This window comes from Vombatus ursinus, unplaced genomic scaffold (assembly GCF_900497805.2).
Source record: "Vombatus ursinus unplaced genomic scaffold, bare-nosed wombat genome assembly UNPS02014861.1, whole genome shotgun sequence".
Lineage (NCBI taxonomy): Eukaryota > Metazoa > Chordata > Mammalia > Diprotodontia > Vombatidae > Vombatus > Vombatus ursinus.
Window position 1 is genome coordinate 7,377,083 of NW_020954639.1, and position 23,622 is coordinate 7,400,704.

The 23,622-nt window shown below is 36.4% G+C and overlaps 1 protein-coding gene across 1 annotated transcript in view; it reads left to right on the forward strand.

Annotated features, from left to right (window-relative positions):
- The window catches only part of CUL2 (cullin 2), a 117,423-nt gene that overhangs the window by 34,380 nt on the left and 59,421 nt on the right, over nt 1-23,622 (forward strand). The window contains exons 3-6 of the mRNA XM_027841617.1: nt 3,461-3,563; nt 6,116-6,210; nt 12,784-12,889; nt 14,326-14,408. Coding sequence (XP_027697418.1) covers nt 3,461-3,563; nt 6,116-6,210; nt 12,784-12,889; nt 14,326-14,408 — 387 coding nt within the window. The remainder of the gene's footprint in view (nt 1-3,460; nt 3,564-6,115; nt 6,211-12,783; nt 12,890-14,325; nt 14,409-23,622) is intronic.

Consider the following 23,622-nt stretch of genomic DNA (forward strand, 5'->3'; position numbering starts at 1 on the left):
AATTATCTTCCATAATTTTTATGTACCTAGTTATCTCCATGTTGTCTCCTTCAGAATGTGAGCTTCTTGGGGGGCATGGGCTGTTTTTGCTTTTCTTCATATCTTCAGAGGGTAGCACAGTGTCTGGCTCATAGTAAACCTTTAATAAATGCTTATTGACTTGTGACATTTTGACATGTGATCTATACATGTATTGAAGGTATGTTTGAAGATTTGAGAGTATAACAGAAATGATGTCTTGCAGCAGCTCACGTAATCACACAATGGACTAGAAGATGCAAAGAATATAAGATTCTGCTTTTTTTTTTAATGATTATCTCACCCTTCCAAATTGACTTGGTTAAGCAAAAGGTAGCCTTGAAACCTTCCTAACATGGAGTCCTTTTTGCATATGTTAAGTTTATACAAGATTCCTTGATAAATACAACCCAGAGGTAACTCCATTTATTGGTGCCCTGATTACTAACATCGAGCAAAGCATAGAAAAAGAGTGTATGTTTACCAACATTGATTGCCAAAATGGAAGAATTCTGTATAGGCTGTGAGCTTCTCCAGATGTTCATTCATGTTGACAGAGTACTTTGTGCTGAGTTTATCAATTCCTGAAATATTATAGGGCCTCTCTAGTGACCGATGATTACTCATAAGATGTTGTCCCAATAAGCCATACAGGCTGGATAGCAAAATATACTCAGTCATTTGAATTGAGCATTTAGTAGAACTTGTGGAATGTTTTTATGGGTGTATTTTGTTTTTATGGGTAATTTTGTTTTCATATTATTTTGATTTTAGAATATATTCTTTCTGTTCCCATTGAGTCATCTCATGTAAACAAAGATTTAAAAAGATTTTTAAAAATTCCAGTAAAACCAACCAACACATCAACTGTGTCTGCCAGTATTTTCACTATTCTGTTCCTGTAGTTGTCTCCCACCTTTTCAGTGAAGGGAAATTCATTTTCTCAACTCTTCTCCAGGGCTGCACTTGGTCAACATAATTACATAGAATTACATTGGTTTTATTTTTTCTCTATACATTATTGTAGTTATTGTGAATGTTTTTCTCCTAGTTCTGCTTATTTCACTCTATCAGTTCTTATAGCTATTTCCATGTCCCTGAATTCTTCTGATTCATTTCTTATAGTGTAGTAATACATGAATGAATTTTAAATTGGATAGATTCTTCTATTCCTAGCAAACTTCTAGAACATATTATTAAGAGAATAAATGTTAGCTTTTTGAAAGAGAAGGAAGTATAGGAAACACTTCCTTTAGTAAGGAAACTTAATAAAAACCATTGTGGCTTCATCAAGAAAAGATCATGCCAAACTAATGTAAATTCCTTTTTTTGATACAGAGTAGATTTAAAAAAAAAAACAACATTGCCAGAATCTTTCATACTAATTTCCGGATGAAGTAGAAAGATGATCCTGGTAACATTAGATAGTTCTGGAATTGGTTGGGTGACTAGGCCCAAAGAATAGTCATGGCAAAATGGTGTAAACTTATACCATAACTGTGCTATTTGTAAGTCTAAGTAATTAAGTAGCATGTTGATGGTATAAATATATTTTATAATTACTTTCCAGAGTAAAGTTTTTCAGTACAATTTGTATGGGTTGTAATTGATGAATTAAAAAAAGAGATATAGTTTTGGAAAGGAGAATTTTCTGAAGAGTAAATTAACATCATAAAATGGAAAGAAAATGGGTAAATATGCTTGAGGGAAGTCTCTAATGGAGTACCCCAGGAATCTGCCCTTTGTGCTATGCTGTTCACCATTTTTATCACTGACTTAGATAAAGGCATACTATATAAGATATGCTTATGTAGTTTACAGATGATATTGAAGGTAAGAATAGGTCACATATTGGATAAATCAGTATCCATAAAGATCAAGGATTCCTAGGACTGATTGTGTAAGATGAAATTTAATAGAGAAAAGTGTCAATTTCTACATTTGGATTTGAAAAATTAACTTCATAAATATAGGCCAGTGGGGAGAGGTTCAGGCAATGGTTCATTTGGAAAAACGTCTGGGGGTTTCAGTGTACTGCAAATGCAATCTAAGTAAACAATGTGGCATAGTGCCCCCCAAAACTAATGTCGTAGGCTGCTACCTTATGAATGGATAGAATAAGGGAGCTGTCTTTTTGTTCTGTCCTAATCTGAGCAGTTTTAGGAAGACTATTGACAATCTGACAAGATGCCTAGAAGAGAGCATCTGGGGTGGTGAGAGGACTGTAGAACATGCCATATGAGTGTTGATGGAAAGAACCTGGGATACATAACTTGGCAAAAAGAGAAGTTGGGGCAGCGTATAGACGTCTTCAAGTATTTGAAGAGGGACTGGACTTCTGCTTGGCTCCAGATGACAGAACTTGGATCAGTGGAATAGAAGTTGCAGACAGTCAGATTTAGGCTTTTGGTAAGAACATTTCATAATAACTAGAGCTATTCCAAAGTGGAATGGTTTGCATGATGAGGTAGCTTCTCATTAGAGACCTTCGTATGGAGTCCAGCTGGTTTGTCTGCTGAGGATGTTGTAAGGTGGATTAGTATTTAGGTACTGGTTAGACTGGGTGGCCTTTGAGATACCATCCAGCTCTTGTATTATGTGATTTGCTCTAGTTTAAGATGTGAACCAGTATGGTGTAGATGACATTTTAGGGTCCTTTTTAGTCTAAAGATTTTTTTTTCCTGCCCTGACAGTAGCTGCCTTACCTCTAGCCTGGGCAAGACAGGGAGGGGAGATAAAAGAATTAAAGAATTGCATATACATGCCACTAATTTCCTTTGAATACTATATATTCATCCTGTTTTCTTATGTTGATTTAAGTAGGTTAGATTTCCCTGGTGAATTTTCAGTTTAAACTCATTTTATTTTTTTATCATGGATTTGAGCACTATATTTCCATTACTTGCATATAATTCCAATGAAACTAAGATAGTTGATTCTAGTTCTCTATTTGCAGTATTACTTGTTTATAGTGATTGTTATTTGACCATCTAAAGATAAGGTGAAATCTTATCAACATGCTAACTGGAAGTGATTTTTCCTTTCACCTAATTCCCTGTAGCTCTCTCTGTTGATGAAATTTTAATAGTACTAATCACTCACTACCTTGTAGTATGGTTGTCAGTGTACATGTCTTATAGTTACTAGATTGCTGGCTCCTTTAGGGCAGGTCCTGTTGTCTTACTAATTTTTTTGTGTTTCTTTTACTGAATGAATCTTGTAATAGTGTCCTTTCATTAAGCTTGGCTAATGTGTTTTATATTTTTCAGTGAGAATCATGTGTATGATGCTAAGAAGCAAAAGTATCAATTTTTCTTATATAAGTGAAAAAGCTAAACATATAAATGTATTATATTTATTATACATATGAATAGTTAAATCAAAGATTACCTTTAAAAAAGGGATTTACAATGAATATGAAAAACCTTGACAACAGATTTAGAGACATCTATGCTTTATGTGTGGCCTATCCTGAACCTCTTGGTGAAAGACTTTACACAGAGACTAAAATTTTTTTGGAAAATCACGTACGCCATTTGCACAAGGTAATTAAGTAGCATGTTGGTGGTGTAAGTATGTTTTGAAACTACTTTCCAGATTTAAGTTTTTCAGTACAACTTGAATGGGTCGTAATCAATGAGTATTTTTAAAACAGGATATATTGTTGGGAAGGAGGTTGTTTGAAGAGTAAAATTAACTGATTAAATGAAAAATTATAATATTAGTAGCCAAGGCTGGAGGTATTTTTCTATAGGACTGTGTAATACAAAATTTAATTTTAAAAAGTGCTCAGCATCCACATCCTAGAGAGGCAAGGTGGCACAGTAGAGAGATTACTGGATTTGAAATTGGGAGACTTGGGATTCTATCCTGGCTCTGACAGTTACCAGGTGCATGACCCTAGATAAGATATTTAACTTCCCAGAGCCTCAGTTTCCTCACCTGTAAAATGATGATGATAATATGTGCACTTACCAACTCATAGGGTTATTGTGAGGAAAACACTTTGTGAATCTTAAATTGTTACATAAATGTGAGTAGTTATTATCCTGCCCTTTTAAAATTATGGACTTTTGCATTTCTTTTACATTCCTTTTCTACTTAAGTTGATTTCTGGGTTGAAAGAAATAACAAAAAGATATCCTGGACAGTTGGTTGTGAGGAAATAGAAGTGAGAACCTTCTCTTCCCTGACCTTTTTAGCTAAAGCTAGTGTGAAGTAGCACCAGTCTGGATGGTAGCTCTTAAACTCTTTGCGGGGTTGTTTAACTCTGAAATAGATTGGCTGAATAAAATATTCATTTAATTTGTGAACTAAAATGTGTTTTGACTTCTGATTCTCACCTTTATTTTTCGGTGATTCTTAAATAGTCAGCCACTACTTGTCTCACTTAAAGATTTTTCCCGGCTGTGTCTGGTGAGTTCTTTTGATGAGAACATGATTTGAATGCACCCAGCACCCTTGGTTACTGTAGATGAGAAAGTAAACTTCTTGTAATGAGCAGGATTGAAGTCTCTTTCATCTGTAAGAAAAAAATTCATTTTGCTTTTGAATACCATTTGTAGATTGTAAATTATTTCTATCAAATCTGACCTTTGAGTTGCTTGAGTTAAAAATTAGGTTAAAAATTTAGAAATCTCCAAGGACTTATGGATTGCCTGTTATCTAACTCATAAGAAACTTTATGAAGAACAGTAGGTTCATATTAATAATAAGCTTAGACAAGCAAGTATATTTTATTGTTATTCAGTTTTACAAATTAAAATGTGGAAATTTGAGAAAAAATATAGTTATTTTTGTGATGAGTGAAGATTTATTATGTGATGTTACTTTACATATAGGTTCTAATCTAAGGCTGTTTTTCATACGTGTAGGAGTATGTTGTCAGCTATGGTAAGGTTATAAAAGCAACAAATCCATCCGTTTTTTAAAAGGTAAAACAAAGTATTTTGAGTTCATCGGTATTAACAAGCATTTATTAAGCATATACTGTGTTCCAGATATTTTGTTGATTGCAAATATGTGAAATATTTTGGGTTCTAGAAATTGGATAATTTAGTAGAAAGTCCTGAAGTAGAGACTGAACTTATTTGATGTTACGAAGTTTTGGAGTAGCCTTTGTTAGCCTTGATTGATGCCTTAGTTTTTACTTAAAATGACTTTAGGGAAATGACAACTTGAGAGAAAAGGGTCAGTCCAGTAACTAACTTGGGGTTAGTAGAGCTAGGTCATGATGTTATTTACTTATTCTTAAATCTTTATATATAAATGTAAAATATTAAAAAGTATGCAGTAGTGCTTTAAAATTTCTGTTAGAGGGATTTAGTTCCTGTCTCCCATCCATTCTTCCTTTACCATGATTATCAGTTTATTTTTCACTTTCTAGAAAGTAGGTACTAAATAAATTTGAAGAAACTTGACTTTTTAAAAAAATTTAAAATTTTAGGTGATCAATATTGCTATTTATAAATAATTTTTATATGAGATACAGGTACAACTTACTTTCATGAGGAGCTATATATGCAGGTTGATCAAAAATTGATTCCTAAGAGCAAATTTTCAGTTTTTATCCTTTTTTAAAATTTATTTTAATAAAAATCCTAGCTGAGGGACAACAGTGCCTTGTGTTGTATTTACCATTTGGGAATTATTCAATTCAGTTTCTTTAAAACATTTCACTAATTTTTGAGCTAAGTCGGAGTTTTTTGGGGTTTTTTTGAGTATTTGTAAAGAAGTCTAAAAAGTAAGTGAAATGAGTATTTTTTCAAAATAATTTAGAGTTATTGTAATGATAAAACAATATACTTAAAAAATACTACTAAAAGAAAAGTAAGCCTTATGGTATAAAGGAAGAAGGCCTAGATTGGGAATCAAAATCCTGAAATTCTGGTTCCCATGTTGCAGCTTGCTTGTCATGTGATCTTGGACCAGTCACTTCACTTTTATATACCTCAGTTTTCTTAACAGCACAATAGGGGAAGTGATATTTTGTCTGCCTCCTTACAGAGTGATTGTGAATATCAAATATAGAATGTAAAGTAGTAGTACTTGTATGAAAATAATATTTTCCTTATAAAGTGACTTCTTTTTCTTTTAGAGAGTTCTGGAGTCTGAAGAACAAGTATTGGTTATGTATCATAGGTATTGGGAAGAATATAGCAAAGGGGCAGACTATATGGACTGTTTATACAGGTAAATGTACTTTTAAACTGTGATCCCAGAAACTATTGCATAAATTCAAATGCTTAAGATGAAGGTTTGTGTTACTTGGTACCTATTTACTAATGATACAGATAATTTGCTATAGAAGAGTGTAAGAATTACCTTCTACCCATTTGGGTCAATTCTGCTTGCCAACAAGTTTCCCTTTTATGGCCTGGACCAGGTAGGTGGTATCAGTGTATTTTAGTAGAAAACTCACCTGAGAGAAGAGAAGAAAGAAAGCCTGTACCTGAAAGAAGGGTTTTGCTTTTTTTCAGTGTTGGGCTCGTGGCACCACTCTATACAGTGATTCTTTATACTTCATAAAAAGAAACTTCAGACCTGATAAAGTTTGGGAAATAATCCAAACCATTGTTTCCCTTTAGTGCTGTTGATAATTGAGATTTGATTATACTTTTCATTGAAAATGTAAAGAAGGGATTTACTAGACAGATTTCTAAAAATGTGATCAATAAAACCACTCTTTCAACAGAACAGAAAATGTGGCAAATATATAAGAAAACTTAACTGTCTTTTCTTTGTTTGTTAATGTAGCACTTAACAGTCAAAACAATTTTTGCAACTATCTCTATATCCCACTTCCATTTCCCCCATGTTTTTGATAATCCTCCCACTTAGTCAGAGTTTTACCTTTTATTGCTCTGTAGTTACCATTAAAGAAAAGAAAGTTTACAATGCCAATGATCTTATAAAACTCTTGATCATTTTCATAAAGAAGCTTGTTGCACGAAAATAATTTAAAATTTGTGAAATTGGAGTTTAGTGGCAGAATGTATTAAGGAGCTTCAGTACTCTTATTTAGCCTGATCTGTAAAATATAGGGCTCATTTTATTTATAAATGACCCAGAAGGACAATACGTCAGTAAGATTTTTATCAATCCTATCATAGTTTTATATGTTATGATATCATAGTCTAATATGATAGCATATTACAACTAAAGAATTTTTTCACTTGGTGTACTGATAATCATTTGATATCTAAGTGTTAACTTTCTCAGCTCTTTAGCTTCTATCAAGTAGACAATAATCTTTTAAACAACTGAGAACTCCTAATTGAAATACTTGTATAGTAATTCCTTTTGTAAATGGAAGAATACAAATACAGTCGCTCCCTAATTTATTGTTATTGTAATCTTAGGTTTTCTTATATTGCATTTTCTTAAAGTGGGGCCCATCCCTGTTTTCAAAAAAGCTTTGTTGTTCAGTTATGTCCGACTCTTTGTAACCCCACTTGGGATTTTCTTGGCGAAGATACTGTACTGGTTTGCCATTTCCTTCTCCAGCTCATTTTATAGAGGAGAAAACTGAGGCAAACAGGGTTTAAGTGACTTGCGTAGGGTCACACGGCTATTACATGTCTGAGGCCAGATTTGAACTCAGAGATGAGTCTTCCTGACTCCAGGCCCGGTGCTGTGTCCACTGCACCACCTAGCTGCTAAGCTCAGTAAAAGTCTACATTACCTCTATCTGTATCATACAGTATAGAACCAATGATCAAAGACCGTAGATAAGCTTAACTCACTATTTGTATTATAGTTATATTTGAATCTTATGTCAAATGATTTGTTAAATGATTTTGGAAAAACACTAAATCTCTAGACTTACTTTTCTTTATATAATTTAAACCATTTTATAACATTTAAAAAGACAAAATGTCTCTTAAACATAAATTCTTAATTTAAGAATAATATATAGTCTTGGGTAATAAAGTTTTGCCCTTAATAAGTACAAAGGACTATGATGAATTAAAATTTAAATTAATCTACTTCTGATCTGAAGTGGGGGAAAGATCTTTTCTAGCAATAAAAACAAAATCGTTTAAAATAGGTTTATGAGAAGTACATTGCACTTACAAGTATTTGTGAAGGTGCTTGTGGCCATGTAATAAAGTTAAAATGTAATTACGTCCCCCACGTTTATTATGCACCTATTATGTGCAAGTTACTGCTAAGTGCTAGGGATCCAATGATAAAAAAATGACACAATCTGTCACGAAGGGGCTTACAGTTTTAAAAGAGGAAATATGCCATGTGCATTATTATGACACAAGGTATTGTATTATATTATAAAGGTGAGGAAAGATTCTGACAAAGTACCCAAAAACTGTTCAAGATGAAAGATACCACTTTCACCTGAGGGGTTCAGGGAAGGCTTGGTAGAAATGACATCCTTGAGAACTTTTAAGGACAAGAAGGGTTTCAGCAAGTAGAGATGAGAAAGAAGTGCTTTTCACCATACAGTCTAACTTGTGGGAATGTCAGAGGTGGAAAATCGTACGTCCTATTTGGGAAACACAGAGAAATTCCATTTGTCTGGTATGTTGTAAAGAGGAATATTTTGAAAACAAGTCAGGAAAAGTTGAGCTAGACTGTTCTATGATACAAAAGCTGACTTATTAACACCATTTTTGGGGAGTGGTGTAATGTTTCATGGCTGTGAATCAACAAAGTATCATGATCTCTGAAGAATCAAAATTACAAGTGACTCACAGGACAAATTAAGTGCTGTATGATGTGTATAACTAGGCTATAACTTGAATGATCAATGATGTACCCATTCATTGATCATTCACCTACCTTCTCCATGTAGACAACCCTTTCTCCCACTTCTCCCTAACAAAAAAAAAAAAGTGATTTTTAGTGCCTGTTGGTGAGGTAGCCTGATAGAGTATTCCAAGAGTCTTTGTGCAGTAGTTATCTACTATGTTTGGATCTAACCACACCTTCCACATGGTGGGAAGAAAACCAGTTGCTAATAACTGTCATTTTAGAAAAAATAAAAGCAAAATATCATGAGTCTCTGCTGAGTAAAATACTTTTTAAGTAAGAAAACTATTTGGGCCAATACTCTGCCAACACAAAAAAATCCTAATTTATATGAAGTGCTGACACAGAAAGATTTACATAATTTTGTAAATAATTATATAAGTATAAAACTTTTCATGTTAGTGATCATATGATTGTAATTTATGTTTTATGTATATATTACTTTCATTTGAGACATTCAGGAGACTCAGACACTTATATGTGTTTCATTTTTATAAAATATTTAATTTCAGACCAATCATGCTAACTTTGTGACTGATCATTGTTCATAGTTGGGTCATTATCATTAAGTTAATACTGCATAAAAGTCAGTGTCCTAGAAAAATCTCCTTACTAGGTAGTCAAGTTACCTAGGATATCCCTTGTTTCTAATAAATCTCTAGAAATTATTTTATAGTGAAATCTGGAGAAAAAGTATAATGTAACATTATCAAGAAAATTATTTTTGTTCATTTAAAATAACTTTCATCAAAGTTTCTTTCACACCGACTTGGTTCAAACGCAGATTCTATCCAAGTGCTTTGGGAACTTTTTGATCTTAATCCTCCATGCCAATAATCCCATTTAACTTCTTTGGAAACTGGGAAATGAAGTAGAGTATGTGAGAACAAAGAATTCTTTCCATACGGTGAAAGTTTTCTAAACTTGACTAAATTATTAGTGAGTACTCAGAATTCCTTTCAGAGGAAACCTTCCTATATATTTTTCTCATATTTATTTTGTTTTTCCAAGGTTCCTCTTAGGTTTTGTTCTCTGCACTGTTATTACAGGAACATAGGATTTAGAGACTCAGAAGAAATGTTAGATGATCTAGTCAAATACCCTAATTTAGATGAGAAAACTGAGGCCCCCAAAAAGTTGTGTTTTGATCTAAAGTCATAGAAGCAGTAAATAGTAGTTCCAAGATTCAGAATCAGACCCTCTGAATCCTAATTCAGTGTTCTTTTTTGTACAACACAGTACTTTCTTCTACACTTTGACATCCCCTTAAAAGTTTCATAATTCTGTAACAAAAAAAAGATTATCATCACGCTTTCAATGCATATATGCATCTACAATCCATTCAAAATCATTGTTTGATTTTTATTTTTTCAGTCACAAAACTTATGTAAATATATCTGAACTTTTACCTGTATATTAGACCCTTAATTAAACCCTGCTATGGTTTTTGACCATCAGTCCAAATCCAACAATACTTCAAGGAACCATGATTTCATTGCTGTGAGTATTCCTTCTCTGTGGATCACAATCTATTTATGACTAAAAAAATGATTTTCAAGAAATACTATAACCAAAAAATTCATCACCTTCTAACCATTCTGATGATGTGGCTGTACAGACTAGTCTAGGCTGATCCTCAGATGAAATATGTTTAATCATTTATATTCTCCTGGCATACTCTTTAAGAACTTAGTCACCTACACATTAAGTGAGACATTGGAGTAGGATTTAAGTGGAGGTCTATTAATATAGAATGTCATTATTTAGATTTAGCCATTTGAATCTCTTGGGGTGTCATTTTATTATCAGCAGTTTCTTTGTCATAAACTGGTGATCTTATCAATACTTGATAGTCCATGTTACCTATGATTCTTATTTTTCTATATTAATCATTTTTTCTAGGGAAGGATTTCAATCAGAAATCAATTCTGTTTTCTCAGCAGTTAATAAAATTGTGATATGTTTCTATTAAAACTATTAGAGACACATTTTTCTCTTATGGAAGTGGAAGTAGGGTAAGTTAGTGAATTGACTAAGTAGTTTTCTTTTAACAGTGGTTATCTGTAAAAAAAAAAAATCTGTAAAATTCTATATAGAGTAAATATTGACTTATCAAGGACATCATGATCTCAGACTATAATGTCAAATCATCAGTTCCCCAAAATGAGAGGGAGGAAATCATCTAATTTTTAAGTATTTATTAACCAAGCAAGAGTCTATTGAACATGAAGCTCTATCATTCCTAGCACACACAGTCACTTAGAGACTCTTATCTGCTCATCAAGAAATGAATATCAAAAGCACCAGTAGGTGTTGTAGGTCTCTTTGATTTAAGCTGTTTTGTTTCAGTCAACTCTCCATTCTCAGAACCCCCTGCATAGTTTCTTTTTTAAAAAACTGGTTAGATTGGGGAGAGCCTTTAGTAGTGTCTTTTTCAAAATGCTTTCCTCACAACAATTCTTTGGGGTAGCAAAAACTAAAATCTAGAAGTGTGATACCCTTTACCCAAGCTCACCAAGCCATGTTGTCTTACTCCAAGAATAGTGCTCTTTCCATTAGACCATACTGCATCTTTTTTTTAAATGATAAATTAGTGTTTATTGGAGAAACTTGAATACATAGTAAGAGTAGCACAATCATTGTTCAAATCACATTCTGAAATTGGAGAAAAAACAGTCCCTGCCTGTTGACTTTTATTTTCATTTGGTTGGTTGGAAGCTGGGCATGAATCCTGCTGTATGTTATTATTAAGCCATCCTCAGGGATTCTATTATAGGTATTTTTAGTGCCTCCCCCCCTTATTTAACTCTTTGAAAATCTTTTAAGTTGGGTTAGTGTGACCCATTGCAGTGGTTGGTTATGTAGCTTTTTGTTTTCTTTAAATATGGTCAGATGATCTTTGACCTTCCTTCCCTCTGGATATGGTAACAACAGGTGATCTGCTAAAAGTGTAGGCCAGTTGGCCTTACAAGAACTCTGGCAGATTAAGTGTCCTACAGAAAAGAATAGGAAGCTTGCTGTTTGTTGAGAATGAATGTCCAAACAGGCTGCATGTGTCACTGAAGCATTATTTCTTTAGGTAGTGATAATCAGGTATAAAGGGTTCATGCAAACACTTCCATGTTCTGCAGCTAATTAAATTTTATTCCTCAAACTCTCAGCACCTTCCTGTCACTTCCTTGTTCTGCTCTCCCAAATAGTACCATTAATATTGCCTCTGGTTTTGTTTGTTTGTTTGTTTGTTTGTTTGTTTTGTTTTGTAACCTGATTGTTACCTTTCATATAGACTAAGAGGAGCAGCCTGATATATTGGAAAGATGCACATAACATTGAGATCTAGGTTTATATTCTACTTCTAACAATTTGTGACCATGGATAAATCACTTAATCTCTCAACCCTCTTTTCCTCATTTATAAAATGGGAGTGATAATATTTATGGTACCTACCTCACAGGTGTGTTGCAGAGACTAATGTTCACACAATTCTCATATCAGTAAAATTAAATCAGACAATCTGGCTTATGTTTTTCTCTCCAGTTTTTATATTCATTAATGCAGTGTTGACTTTAGTTTATTTTTACAGGTTGTTAATGTGTCAGTGATTAAGTTATTGCCCACTATAGTAAGGCACATGAATAAAACAAAATATTTGCTAGCTCTTATTTGGCCTGATTTCCTGAGCCTTGGTTTATTGATCAGATTGCTTTAGATTCTTGGATAGAAAGACTTTTCTGGATTAAATGGTGGTGGGTTAATAGATTTTACTGTACTAAGATATGTGTTGATATTTATTTTGGAGCCAGGCAGGGAGATACGGGGTGATTACTTTTCTTTCTATTATTTAAATAGTCTTATTTACTATATTAAGATTTTCTGGTGGACTGTGCTATTACTAAACTCATTTTCACAGTTTAATTTTGAGTTTTCAGTAAATAATTTGCTTTACCTATGGCTTTTCTTGTTGTTTTATCTGATGAGAATGTGTTTTTCTTTCAGGTATCTCAACACACAATTTATTAAGAAGAATAAATTGACGGAAGCTGACCTTCAGTATGGTTATGGTGGTGTAGATATGAATGAACCACTTATGGAAATAGGAGAGGTAGGTAATTTCTTAAGTAGTTATAATGTGAATGTGTTTATAGAGATTAGGAAACTTATTTGGATTGAACAATCCTATTAAATATTAATTTTTAACTGAAAGAGTCATTAGAATCAATATTAAAGAAGTCAAATTATTTGTGCAGTAGCACAAAACCAGATAAAACTTGAAACGTGTGTGTGTAACGTAAATATGAGTAGAAAATAGATGCATGTATTTAACGTGAAATGAAATTATGTCACAAATAAATATATTAGTGTTTTTAATTGGGAAATACAATCAATCCTCAACTTTCCTGGGCCTAACATTTCTAAAAAACTGTGCTAAAGTCAATAGCACAAAAGTAAAAAATGTGAATGTTGATACATCGAACCTATTGGAAATAGACAGTCAGGTTCCCATGACCACCGAAAACTGTAAACTTTTGCTAAAGATTGCTGAAAATATACTTTTCTGCATACAGTTCTTTCAAACAAAACATTCATTCTGTTAATCTATGCTTTTAACCTAACACAATAACCATGAAATGTAGCACACAAAATAAAATTGGTAACATGCAAAACATTTTTTCCCACTAATAATTCCCTAGAATTCTGTGACTTTTTATGCCAACATCTCAATAAAAAACATTGATTTCAGACAGTATTCACTTTTCATAACACATGAAATCCACAGTACCACAAATACTGTACAGCAAATAAAATTCTTAAAACTAAAATATTTTTTAACCTACATTTACCTTCCACTATGTCAGATGGTGGTGTGAGGGCATTGTACTGTATACCACATTGCTGTAAACCTCTCTATCTTGGCTGCCCTTTGAAAACCAGTAGTAGCTGCTGTCAAAATATGACTAGACTGGCAACTTGATTTGTTAACACCAAAGTTTCTGCTGACAGCAGCTGGAGGCATGAAGTTTATCTAACACCTTTATTTTCTCACTAAGCCATATCACTGACTTTGCATGCTTGAGCTTAAAGCCCAAAGGACTTGTACTATGCTTTGGGGGCATAACTGTAACACAGAATTTGAGTTTTAAAGGCAAACGATAAAAATATGCAGCAAATGCACAGTGAGTTCTTTACAGTGGTAGAGTGAAGTGCCGAGTTGGAAACCAGACACTCTACAAACTTGAACCTGTCAGGCCTCTCATTTTTTTTCCTCTACTTTGCATAGCTGCAAATATACGCAGTTGCCAACATGAAAGTGAAAATGAGGTTACTAATAAGATAGTGCTAATGCTTGAAGTCACAAAAGTTAAACATGCAAATGTTGAAGGTCAACTGTATGCATATGTGTGTGTGTATATATACATATAAGCATGCACACATATATGCATGTAATACACAAACACATACACACAGATGTATTTATTTGCATTTGAAACCTAGATTTACAGTGATTTTCACTTATAATGTATATATTGTTCTTGGCAGCTAGCATTGGATATGTGGAGAAAATTGATGGTTGAGCCGCTTCAGGCAATCCTTATACGAATGCTACTCCGAGAAATAAAAAAGTGAGTATTTATTTATTTTTTGTGTCTGTGCTATTTCTCTTAGGAGAATTGTTCAAAACAATATTGTTTTGAAGGACTTGTTGTAATAGCAAATGAATTTTTATGTAAACTGATTAGCTCTAAGCCAGATTTACTTTAATGAGAACTTTTTCTGAATATTAAACATTATTGTGGTGAATGTGAAAGCACTTACTTTTTTTTGAAACCTTTTACCATATACGTCTTAGAATCTCAGAATTGGAAGAGACCTTAAAGTCCATCAAATTAAACTTATACTAAAAATTCTTTCTACATCATACCTTATAAATGGTCATCCCACCTTCACTTTGTCCTCCACCAGCTACTACCTTGTGGAGCTACACTGCCTCCATTGGGGGGCAGTTCTAATTTTTAAGAGTTTTTTCTTTACACCAAACCTAAATTTGCCTCTGCAATTTATACCCATTGCTCCTTTCTGTCCTGATTTGTTAAGGAAAACAAGTCTGATAAACATAACACATTGATGTAGCAAAACCCCAAGGTTTACAACATTTTTTCCCCACAATAACTTTGTGAGGTGGTTGATACAGTGTTATCATCCTCTCTTACAGGGGAGGAAATTGAGGCCCAGAGAGGGGAAATGACTTGTCCAGGATCACAGGGCTAGTAAATCTCAGAGCAAAGACTCCCACCCAGGTCTCCTGACTTGACATTCCATTACACTACTTTGCTTCTAATTCTTTAGAAATGTAAGGGCAGCAATAACTATTGGCTTCTCCAGGATAAACAGCTCCAGTTTCCTTTGTTTTCCAGTATATCCTTAGTAATAGGATTATAAATGAGAGCAGAAAGGAGACTTAGGAACAACTTAGTCCAATACCCTTGTTTTATAGTGTAACCTATTTTAACTGAATAACTGAAGTCCTTGTTATTGTCTTCAGGACCCCATGGAGCCTGCCAGTACTGTCCATGGGGTTTTCTTGGCAGAGATACTGGAGTAGTTTGCTATTTCCTTCTCCAGTGGATTAAGGCAGGCAGAGGTTAAGTGACTTGCCCAGGGTCACCAGGTGGTATCCGAGGCCAGATTTGACATCAGATCTTCCTGACTCTAGGCCCAGTTCTTTATGCACTGAGCCACCTCACTGCCTCTAATTGAGGTCCTAGGAAGGTGAATTAGGAGAATTAATAGTTTTGTTATCTGAAAATACTTTTGACATTATAGAGTTCTGTCTATAGAGTATATTAATTTAAACCCTGGTCAGGCACCATGGTGACTGGATTTGGAATCTGTTTGGGTTCAAATCCTAGCTCTACCTTCTTTTTATCTGCATATCCTGGATAAGACATGTAACCTCTTTTAGCTTGTTTTATCATCTAAAAGGAAGATGTTGAACTAGATGATTTCTAAAGACCCTTCCAGCTCAATCAGTCAATAAACATTTATTAACTACCTACTATGTCCAAAAAAATGTGTAAGCATTAGAGATTCAAAAACAAAATTGAAGCAGTCCCTGCTATCAAGGAGCTTACTTTCTATTGGGAGTGACGACATGTGTATAAATAAGTATATGCAAGATAGATGTGAGAGGAGGGATTATAAAAGGTTCCAAAAGCAGGGTTTTGAAGGTTACAAAGGATTTCAGGAATTGGGAGTACATTCCAGGCATTGGAGACAGCCATTGGAAAGGCATGGAAATAGGATAAGGAATATCAGGTGGGAGAAACAGCAAGAAGGCCTGCTTGACTGGACCATAAGGTATGAAATGGGGAATAATGCGAATAAATTTGTAAAGATAAGTTGGAGCCAGGTTGTGAAAAACCTTAAAAGCTGAACGGAGGGTCTTATATTTGATCTTAGCCATAGGAGTTTTTATAGTGAATATGATCTGTAATTTAGGAAAAACCCTTTGACAGTTGTCTTCAGGATTTATTGGAGAAAAGAGAGATTTGAGGCAGGGAGACCATTTAGGATGCGGTTGTAGTAGTCCATTCCAGAGGTGAGGAAAACCTGAACTAGAGTTGGCCTTGTATGTAGAAAGAATAGGACTGATGTGAGGTATACTGTGGAGATAGTGATGACAAGCATTGGCAACTAACTAAATATGTGGGATGAGGGAGAGTAAAAAGTCATGGATAAAGCCATTGCAATCTAGGGATTGTAAGGATGATTTCAAGAAAGAAACAGGGAAGTTCAGAAGTGGAGGTAGGTTTTGGGGGAAAAATGAGCTCCCTTTTGGACGTGTCATTTGAGATACCTACGGGACATATAAATTGGAAGTCAGTTCAATCATGCTCGAGTAAATTTAATAAAGATAGACAGAGGTACATACGACTCCAAGCAAGATCAGTTTATTGACAGTGATGCATATAACTGTTAACAAAGCAGATCAGACTGCCAACCTCAGCAAAGCCAGAAAGCCCAAGAGGAGGAGGGGACCCTCTTTATTGAGACACAGCAGAAAACAGGTATTGGTAGGCATGGAGAAGGTGATAGGTTGTAGGGTTGGGGCAGGAACATTAGGATTGGCTGTACTGAGAAGGGTGGGCTGGCATTCAGGTGAGGTTAACTATGCCCCCCAACAATTAAGGAATGTTAATTGTTTCATATGACCCATCTACATCTTGTAACTACTATTACAACTAACAGACTTGCTATTTCCTTGAAAGAGATTAAAAACTCCCTTAACTACATAAAAACAGAAAAAAATATATGTATATACACATATACATGTATGTATGTACATACATATATATACATATATATATACACACATACATATGTACTTGTGATGATGATATATCTTTTGGGGATGGTAATTTTGTGGGACTTAAACAGATATCAAGGAAGTTATCCCAAGTGGTACTGGCATGAGACATAATTTTTCTTTTAAACTAACATAAAGCTAACTCAGAGGGAAAGCTAAATTCCTGAACTCAACTCAAAGATATAGATTTAGGCAGATGCAGGACTCAGTTATAAAATCAGCACAGCACAAAATCAATTACATTGTAGAATCAATGCAGTAGAAATCCATGCAGTAGAAACTAAAGGTAATATTACCTTTGATCTTCTCTGTTCCTCCCTTTGATTCACTCTGGATCACTTCCTCAGTGAATGACTAACTGATATGCCAGTTATCAAATGATATCAAATCTATCTGCCTCTCAGAATTGGCTGCCCAGGATACAAAAAGACCTAAAGGCACTAAAACTTCATTAGGGATTGTTAATTATGAGGCCTTGCTGGCCTGCTATGATGAGATTAGTTTGAGGGGGACAGAGAGGAGACTGATCAATGCATTGACAGAGTCCACAGAGGCACAGTCCCCTTTATCAAGTAGTAATCCATTCCTAATGTCTGTTTCATCAGCACATTGTATCTTACGGCTCAGATGTCTCATGCAGCCATCAGATTTCTGAAAACATCTCTTGGACATTTTATTACCTAGGCCTTGTATTTGATATGAACACTGCTTCTCAGTAAACTAAAAGAGAGCATTCCAAAAAGAAAGCGATGAAGGTCTGTCTTTGTTTTTAGTTCTAGAATTATTACTACATCAATTAGAAACTTCTATCCATCAGAAAATTATGTCCCTTATAAACAGTGGGACTTAATAGAACAAATACAAGAAAGGGAGAAAAATGTTCTTGGTTCTGCTCATGAGGAGAATGTTCTCAAATGACGAGTGTCCCTTATTCTGTCAATTATTTCAGAGAAGAGGCTGGTTTCACCTGAGAACAGTGTATCCAGGAATTCTTTTCCCTGATCTTGAGTGCTGTTAGGGTGGTCAGCAGCACCTGGAATGGCCCCTCCCAAGCAGTCTGGGTCCTGTTGAAAGTTCTTGACATAGACCTTACCTCCTGGGTGTAGATTGTAGAGTAAAAAGTCCAGTTTGCAGTGCTGCTTCTGCATCGGAATGTTTGTGCTGGATAAAAAGGTTTTGCTTGGATGAGGGAATTCCCAAAAAGCATTTCAAATGGAGATTGTGTAATTCCTCCCCTCTGACTATTGCACAGACAGAACAAAGCTACAGGAAAGACATCAGGACATTTCATTTGGGTCTCAGGACATTTCATTTGGGTCTCAGTACGTAGTTTGCCAATCCTTGTTTTGACCTCTTTATTCATACATTCTACCTGGCCTGAGCTTTGGAGGCGTTAAGGGGTGTTAAGATTCAAGGTCACCCCTAGATAAGAATAGATTTGGGATGAGGTATAATCAGTGAAGTGGGTGCCTTTGTCAGAGTCAGCATGTACTGGTAGGGTGCACATTCCTCAAAGTGGGGAACGGTCTCCCTTGAGACTGTTTCAGCAACAAAACCAGCAGCGGCATGAGAGCCGCAAAAGGCTTCTACTCACTGTGTGAGTTGGTCACCAATAACACGACATCCCCCATATCAATTTGTCAATGCTCAAAGGCTGTATAAGCCAGAGGGAACACTCCATGGGCTTTGGCATGGAAGACATGCTGGCCATATACCTGGCAGGTAGGGCAAGAGGCACATACATGGGCAGCTATGTTAGTGACAGCTGGACCAACCCAAACCCTTCTGATTGAATTAACAATTCCTTGAGTACCAAAGTGGTCACTCTTATGAATAGACAGATGTACCTGGTGATAGAAACTCCAAGGGATGAATGGTTTGTCTTCTGCAGACACTCAGACTCCAGCAGCCTGTTTTGCTTTATACCATTCTTTCCACTTCTCCACTTTAGAGTCATTGTAGGAAAGAGGGATGTTAACATCATAGGAAGGTGAGAGATTAAAAACACTTGCAGGACCTTCCAGAGCAGTACACTTAGCAGCCACATCAGCATGATTGTTCTCTCATAAAACAGGATCAGTCCCTCCTGTATGGGCAGAGTAGTAAACAATGGACAGGGTGGCAGGAAGTTTCAGGGCGGATAAAAGATCTTTGATGAATTCCACATTTGCATTGATTTTACCAGCAGACATTAAAAATCCCCTCTGTAGCCAGGGTATCCCAATAGCATGGCAGATACCAAATCCATATCTTGAGTCTGTTTAGATTGTGGCCCTTTTTCCCTTGGCCAGATGATATACCTGGGTAAGGGCCACAAGCTTAGCTGCTTGGGCGCTGAGATTAGAGGAGCTGCCCAGACAATATCATACACAAATAGTACAGCAGCGCCAGTATGGTGGGTACCCTTCCTCATAACAGAGTATAGAGTATAAAATCAGTATGGAAAATAAAGTCAAGGTTCTCTAAAGGGATATCAGAAAGATCATCACAGGGCTTTTCAGCCATGTCTACTAGAGAGTCACAGTTATGTAATGGCTTTCCAGAGACTGGTAAATTGGGGAGCAGTGTGGCAAGGTTGAGGATTGCACAGTGCTTGAGGGTGATGTTTTCATTACCCAGCAAAGTCACTTCATATTTGACAAGTCTCTGATTTGAGAAGGCTTGAGTCTGATGATGGAGTAAGAGAACCTCAACTTCATGAGGACACTACACTGTCGAAGTAGAACCCCAAACCAAATCCCAAGTCGTCTCCCCCAAAAGAGCAGTGGTAACTATGACCCAAAGACAGGGTGGTGCTCCAGTATCATAGCATCCAGCTAAGCAGAATACTAGACTACTGCCGAGTGGGTCCTGGTGCTTGAGTTAGGACGCCAGCAGCCAACCTCCCCAACTTTGCTCATGTACAAAAAGAGTGAGAGACTTACCGTTACCTGGGAGTCTCAGTGCCGATGCAGATAACAGTGTCCTTTTGAGCTCTGCCAGAGCTGAGATATGTTGATGATCTAGCTGCAAAGGTTCTGGAAGAAACAAGGGACTTGATAATCACTGAAGGAAGGTATCCATTGTCTGCAGTGTTGGGCAGCTAGAGGATGGCTCTCAGCTGCCACTTAGTGGTGGGTGCAGAGAGTTGCTGGAAGGCCTGAATGAATTTAGAAGAAATAGAACAAGTCCCAGCAACCAGGATAAACCAGAAATAGTCCACCTGTGGAAGGTACTATTGGACTTGTGCTTTAGAGACTTTATGGCCTCTCTGGTGAAGCTTCAGCAGTAGATGATGGCTATCTTTCTGACATATGCCAGCATCTAGTGCCCCTGGAAAGATATCATCTGTGTACTGGGTCAAGGAGTCACCTTTAAAAGTGATGGAAAGGGGCAGCTAAGTGGCACAGTAGATAGAGCACTGGCCCAAGAGTCAGGAGGACCCGAGTTCAAATCCAGCTTCAGGGTATTTGTACCAAAATGATACTTACTAGCTGTGTGACCCTAGGCAAGTCACTTGACCCCGATTGCCTCATGCCACCTCACCCAAAAAAAAAGTGCATATTGAACTTTAAAATTTATCCTGCATGCATTCTCTCCTTGGCCAGCTAGGTGGCTCAGTGGATAGAGCACTGGCCCTGGAGTCAGGAAGACCTGAGTTCAAATCCAGCCTCAGACATATAACACTCACTAGCTGTGTGACTCTGGGCAAGTCACTTAACCTCAATTGCCTCACCAAAAAAAAAAAAAAAAAAGCAAAACAAAACAAAAAAGTGATGGAAGCTAAATCTTGCTGCAAAATTTGAGAAAATAAAGTGAAGCTTTCTACATACTGTGAATGTTTCTAGGTAAAGGCAAATAAATACTGGGACTGTGGATGTATGGGGATTGAACAAAATGCTGAACAAAGACCCGCCACAGTAAAAGAGGTTGCCTCACAAGAGATTGTGGAAATGATAGTGACAGGGTTGGGTACCGCAGGATGTCAAGGTATGGCAAAAGCATTAATTGTGTGCAAATCCTGAACAAAATGATAAACAAGCTTGCCATCAGGGTCTAGCTTAGATTTTTTAATAGGGAAAATTGGCATATTGCATGAGGATTTACAAGGAATAATAATACCTTGATCTTTTAATGTGTCAGTAATAGGTGAGATACCCTCAGTGGCTTCCCAGAACAAGGGATACTAGGAGATAGATGATGGTGGTGGTAATGGTCTTCCTTTGGTTTTAATAGTAATAGGAGATAGCAGATTTTAGGAGACCCAAGATAAAGAGACCTACAGGGAGTTGGGGATATCAGAGACGATGCTGAGAATGCTCCAGCTCCCTTTTCATTATTTTGAATAAGGATTGGGAACAAGGAGAGAGGGAATCTTGGGCAGTTGTAGCAACAGAGTACCATTGGGGGAACAGGAAATAGTGGCCCTATGTTTACATAGGAGATCTCATCCCAATAGGTTTACAGGGGATTTAGGCATAAGGAGAAAGGAATATTCCATAGAAAGGGGACCCATGGAAACTATCTGAGACCACAGTTTAGGAACATGCTGAGGCTTCCTTGAAACCCCAACAACATTTAAAGACTCAATTGAAGCAAAGTTGGAATTAGGCTAACTCATTATAGCTGAATTTGAGACTTCACTACCTAGCAAACAATCATAGAATGTGTTCCCAACCTTAAGAGTGACATGAAGTAAGGATCCCTGTTTTGGGAAGAGGAATGAATTGGGGTAACTGGGGCAGGACTTCAGATTCTGGAAAAAGGAAAGTCCTCTTTAAGGTCCAAAGTCTTTCCCGTTCCCCTGAACCTTCATGTATTACTGCTTCTCTGGGAACCTCTAGGATCACTCCACCTTTTACTCTTGAAGTCCCATTTTTTCCTTCTACAGTCTATGACATCATAATCCTTCCTTCCACAATAAAAGCATTAATGTGAATCTCGAGGTTGCCCCTGATACTCCTGTGCAAGGGCCTCTGAAACAGCCTGTGAAGGAGCAAGAATGGTTTGAACTGAAGCTGCCTGCACTGGAGCAATGGTGTTTTGTTTCTTCCCTTGCTTTTCTTTCTCCTGTTTTTCTCACTCTCTACCTTCATAAACAAATACCCTTAAGCTGACCTATAGGCATCTCATATCAACCAGGACATCTTTTATGGAAACGCTTTCTATTTCGGGCAATGATTCGTTAATAAAGTGTGTGCTAATAATATGTGCATCTCATGAGTCGATGGGGTCTCATCTTGCATGTAGTTTAGCACTTTTGTACAATATATCATGAAAATGATTAGGGGACTCATTCTCCTCTTGCATTGTCTCATGGGACATATTCCAGTTCTTTGGATGTGTTGTCAATCATTTATACCCTTAAGCAAAGATTGCCTGGTTTTTTGTAATCTGGCATAATCAGTATAAACATTGGGGTTCCAATGTGGATCTTGTAAAGGCCAACTGGGGAGACCCTTGGGTTTGGGGACCTCCCCCTCCATTGGAGCCAATCTGTTTATTGCTTTTATGATGGCTTGTCTTTCTCCCATGGAGAGAAGGGTTATCATTAAATCAGTTACATCTCCCCAAGTTGGATTATAACCTCTAAGTATGGCTTGAAAAAAATCTATAACTGCTTCCAGGTCCCCATCAAATCTAGGAAATGGTACTTCTCCAAGTGGAGGGTCTAAATGGCTTATGTCTTCTAAGAAGAACTACGTTGCTCCTGTGGTCATGACTAATAGTTTCTTGAAGAGGGAAAATGCCTATAGATTACCCCTTTTCTTTGGAATAACTCGAGCTTCCAGTTGAGATAGGAGGAGAGTAGCATGGAGATGCAGAAAGCAGAAGAAGGGAAGAAAGTGGTGAAGGAGGAGCTGCAGCTGGCAGAGGAAGTACAGAAATAGGAAAGGTAGCTGAAAGAGGTTGCACCAGGTCAGAGGATATAGGAACAGGGGGAGAAGCTGGCAAGGCAGGGTAGAGTTGAGGGTAAGAACAAAGGAGCAGGAGGGGACAAAGGAACTGGAGAGAAAGGGGTTAAGACTGGGTGTAAAGTCAGGTGAGGACAGAGGAGTAGGAGAGGAAGAAGATAAAGCAGGGTAGAGAATGGGGGGGGGGTTGGTGAAAGAGAGGACACCTTGGATGTTGGGACAGATGCCATCAGATGACTTAGATAAAAAAGATCATTTAATTTGCTCCACAAATACAGTATTCTAGATGCCTTGGTTTTTTTATCTGCTATGACTGGTTTTAAATCTTTCCGTTTATGATAATCAAAGGTACCAAATTGAGCCCAAAATGATTTATCAGCTGAATTTTTCCCCATTTTAAACCACGAATCACAAAACCTAATTGCTTGTTTTTTAGTCATCCCTGGATCAGTTGAGAGCTCTCCCTCATAAAAGGCTTTAAGGAGTTCTCAGGGAGTTCCTTTTGGTACACAATTTTTATTATGTAGCGCTCTCTCTCTCTCTCTCTCTCTCTCTCTCTCTCTCTCTCTCTCTCTC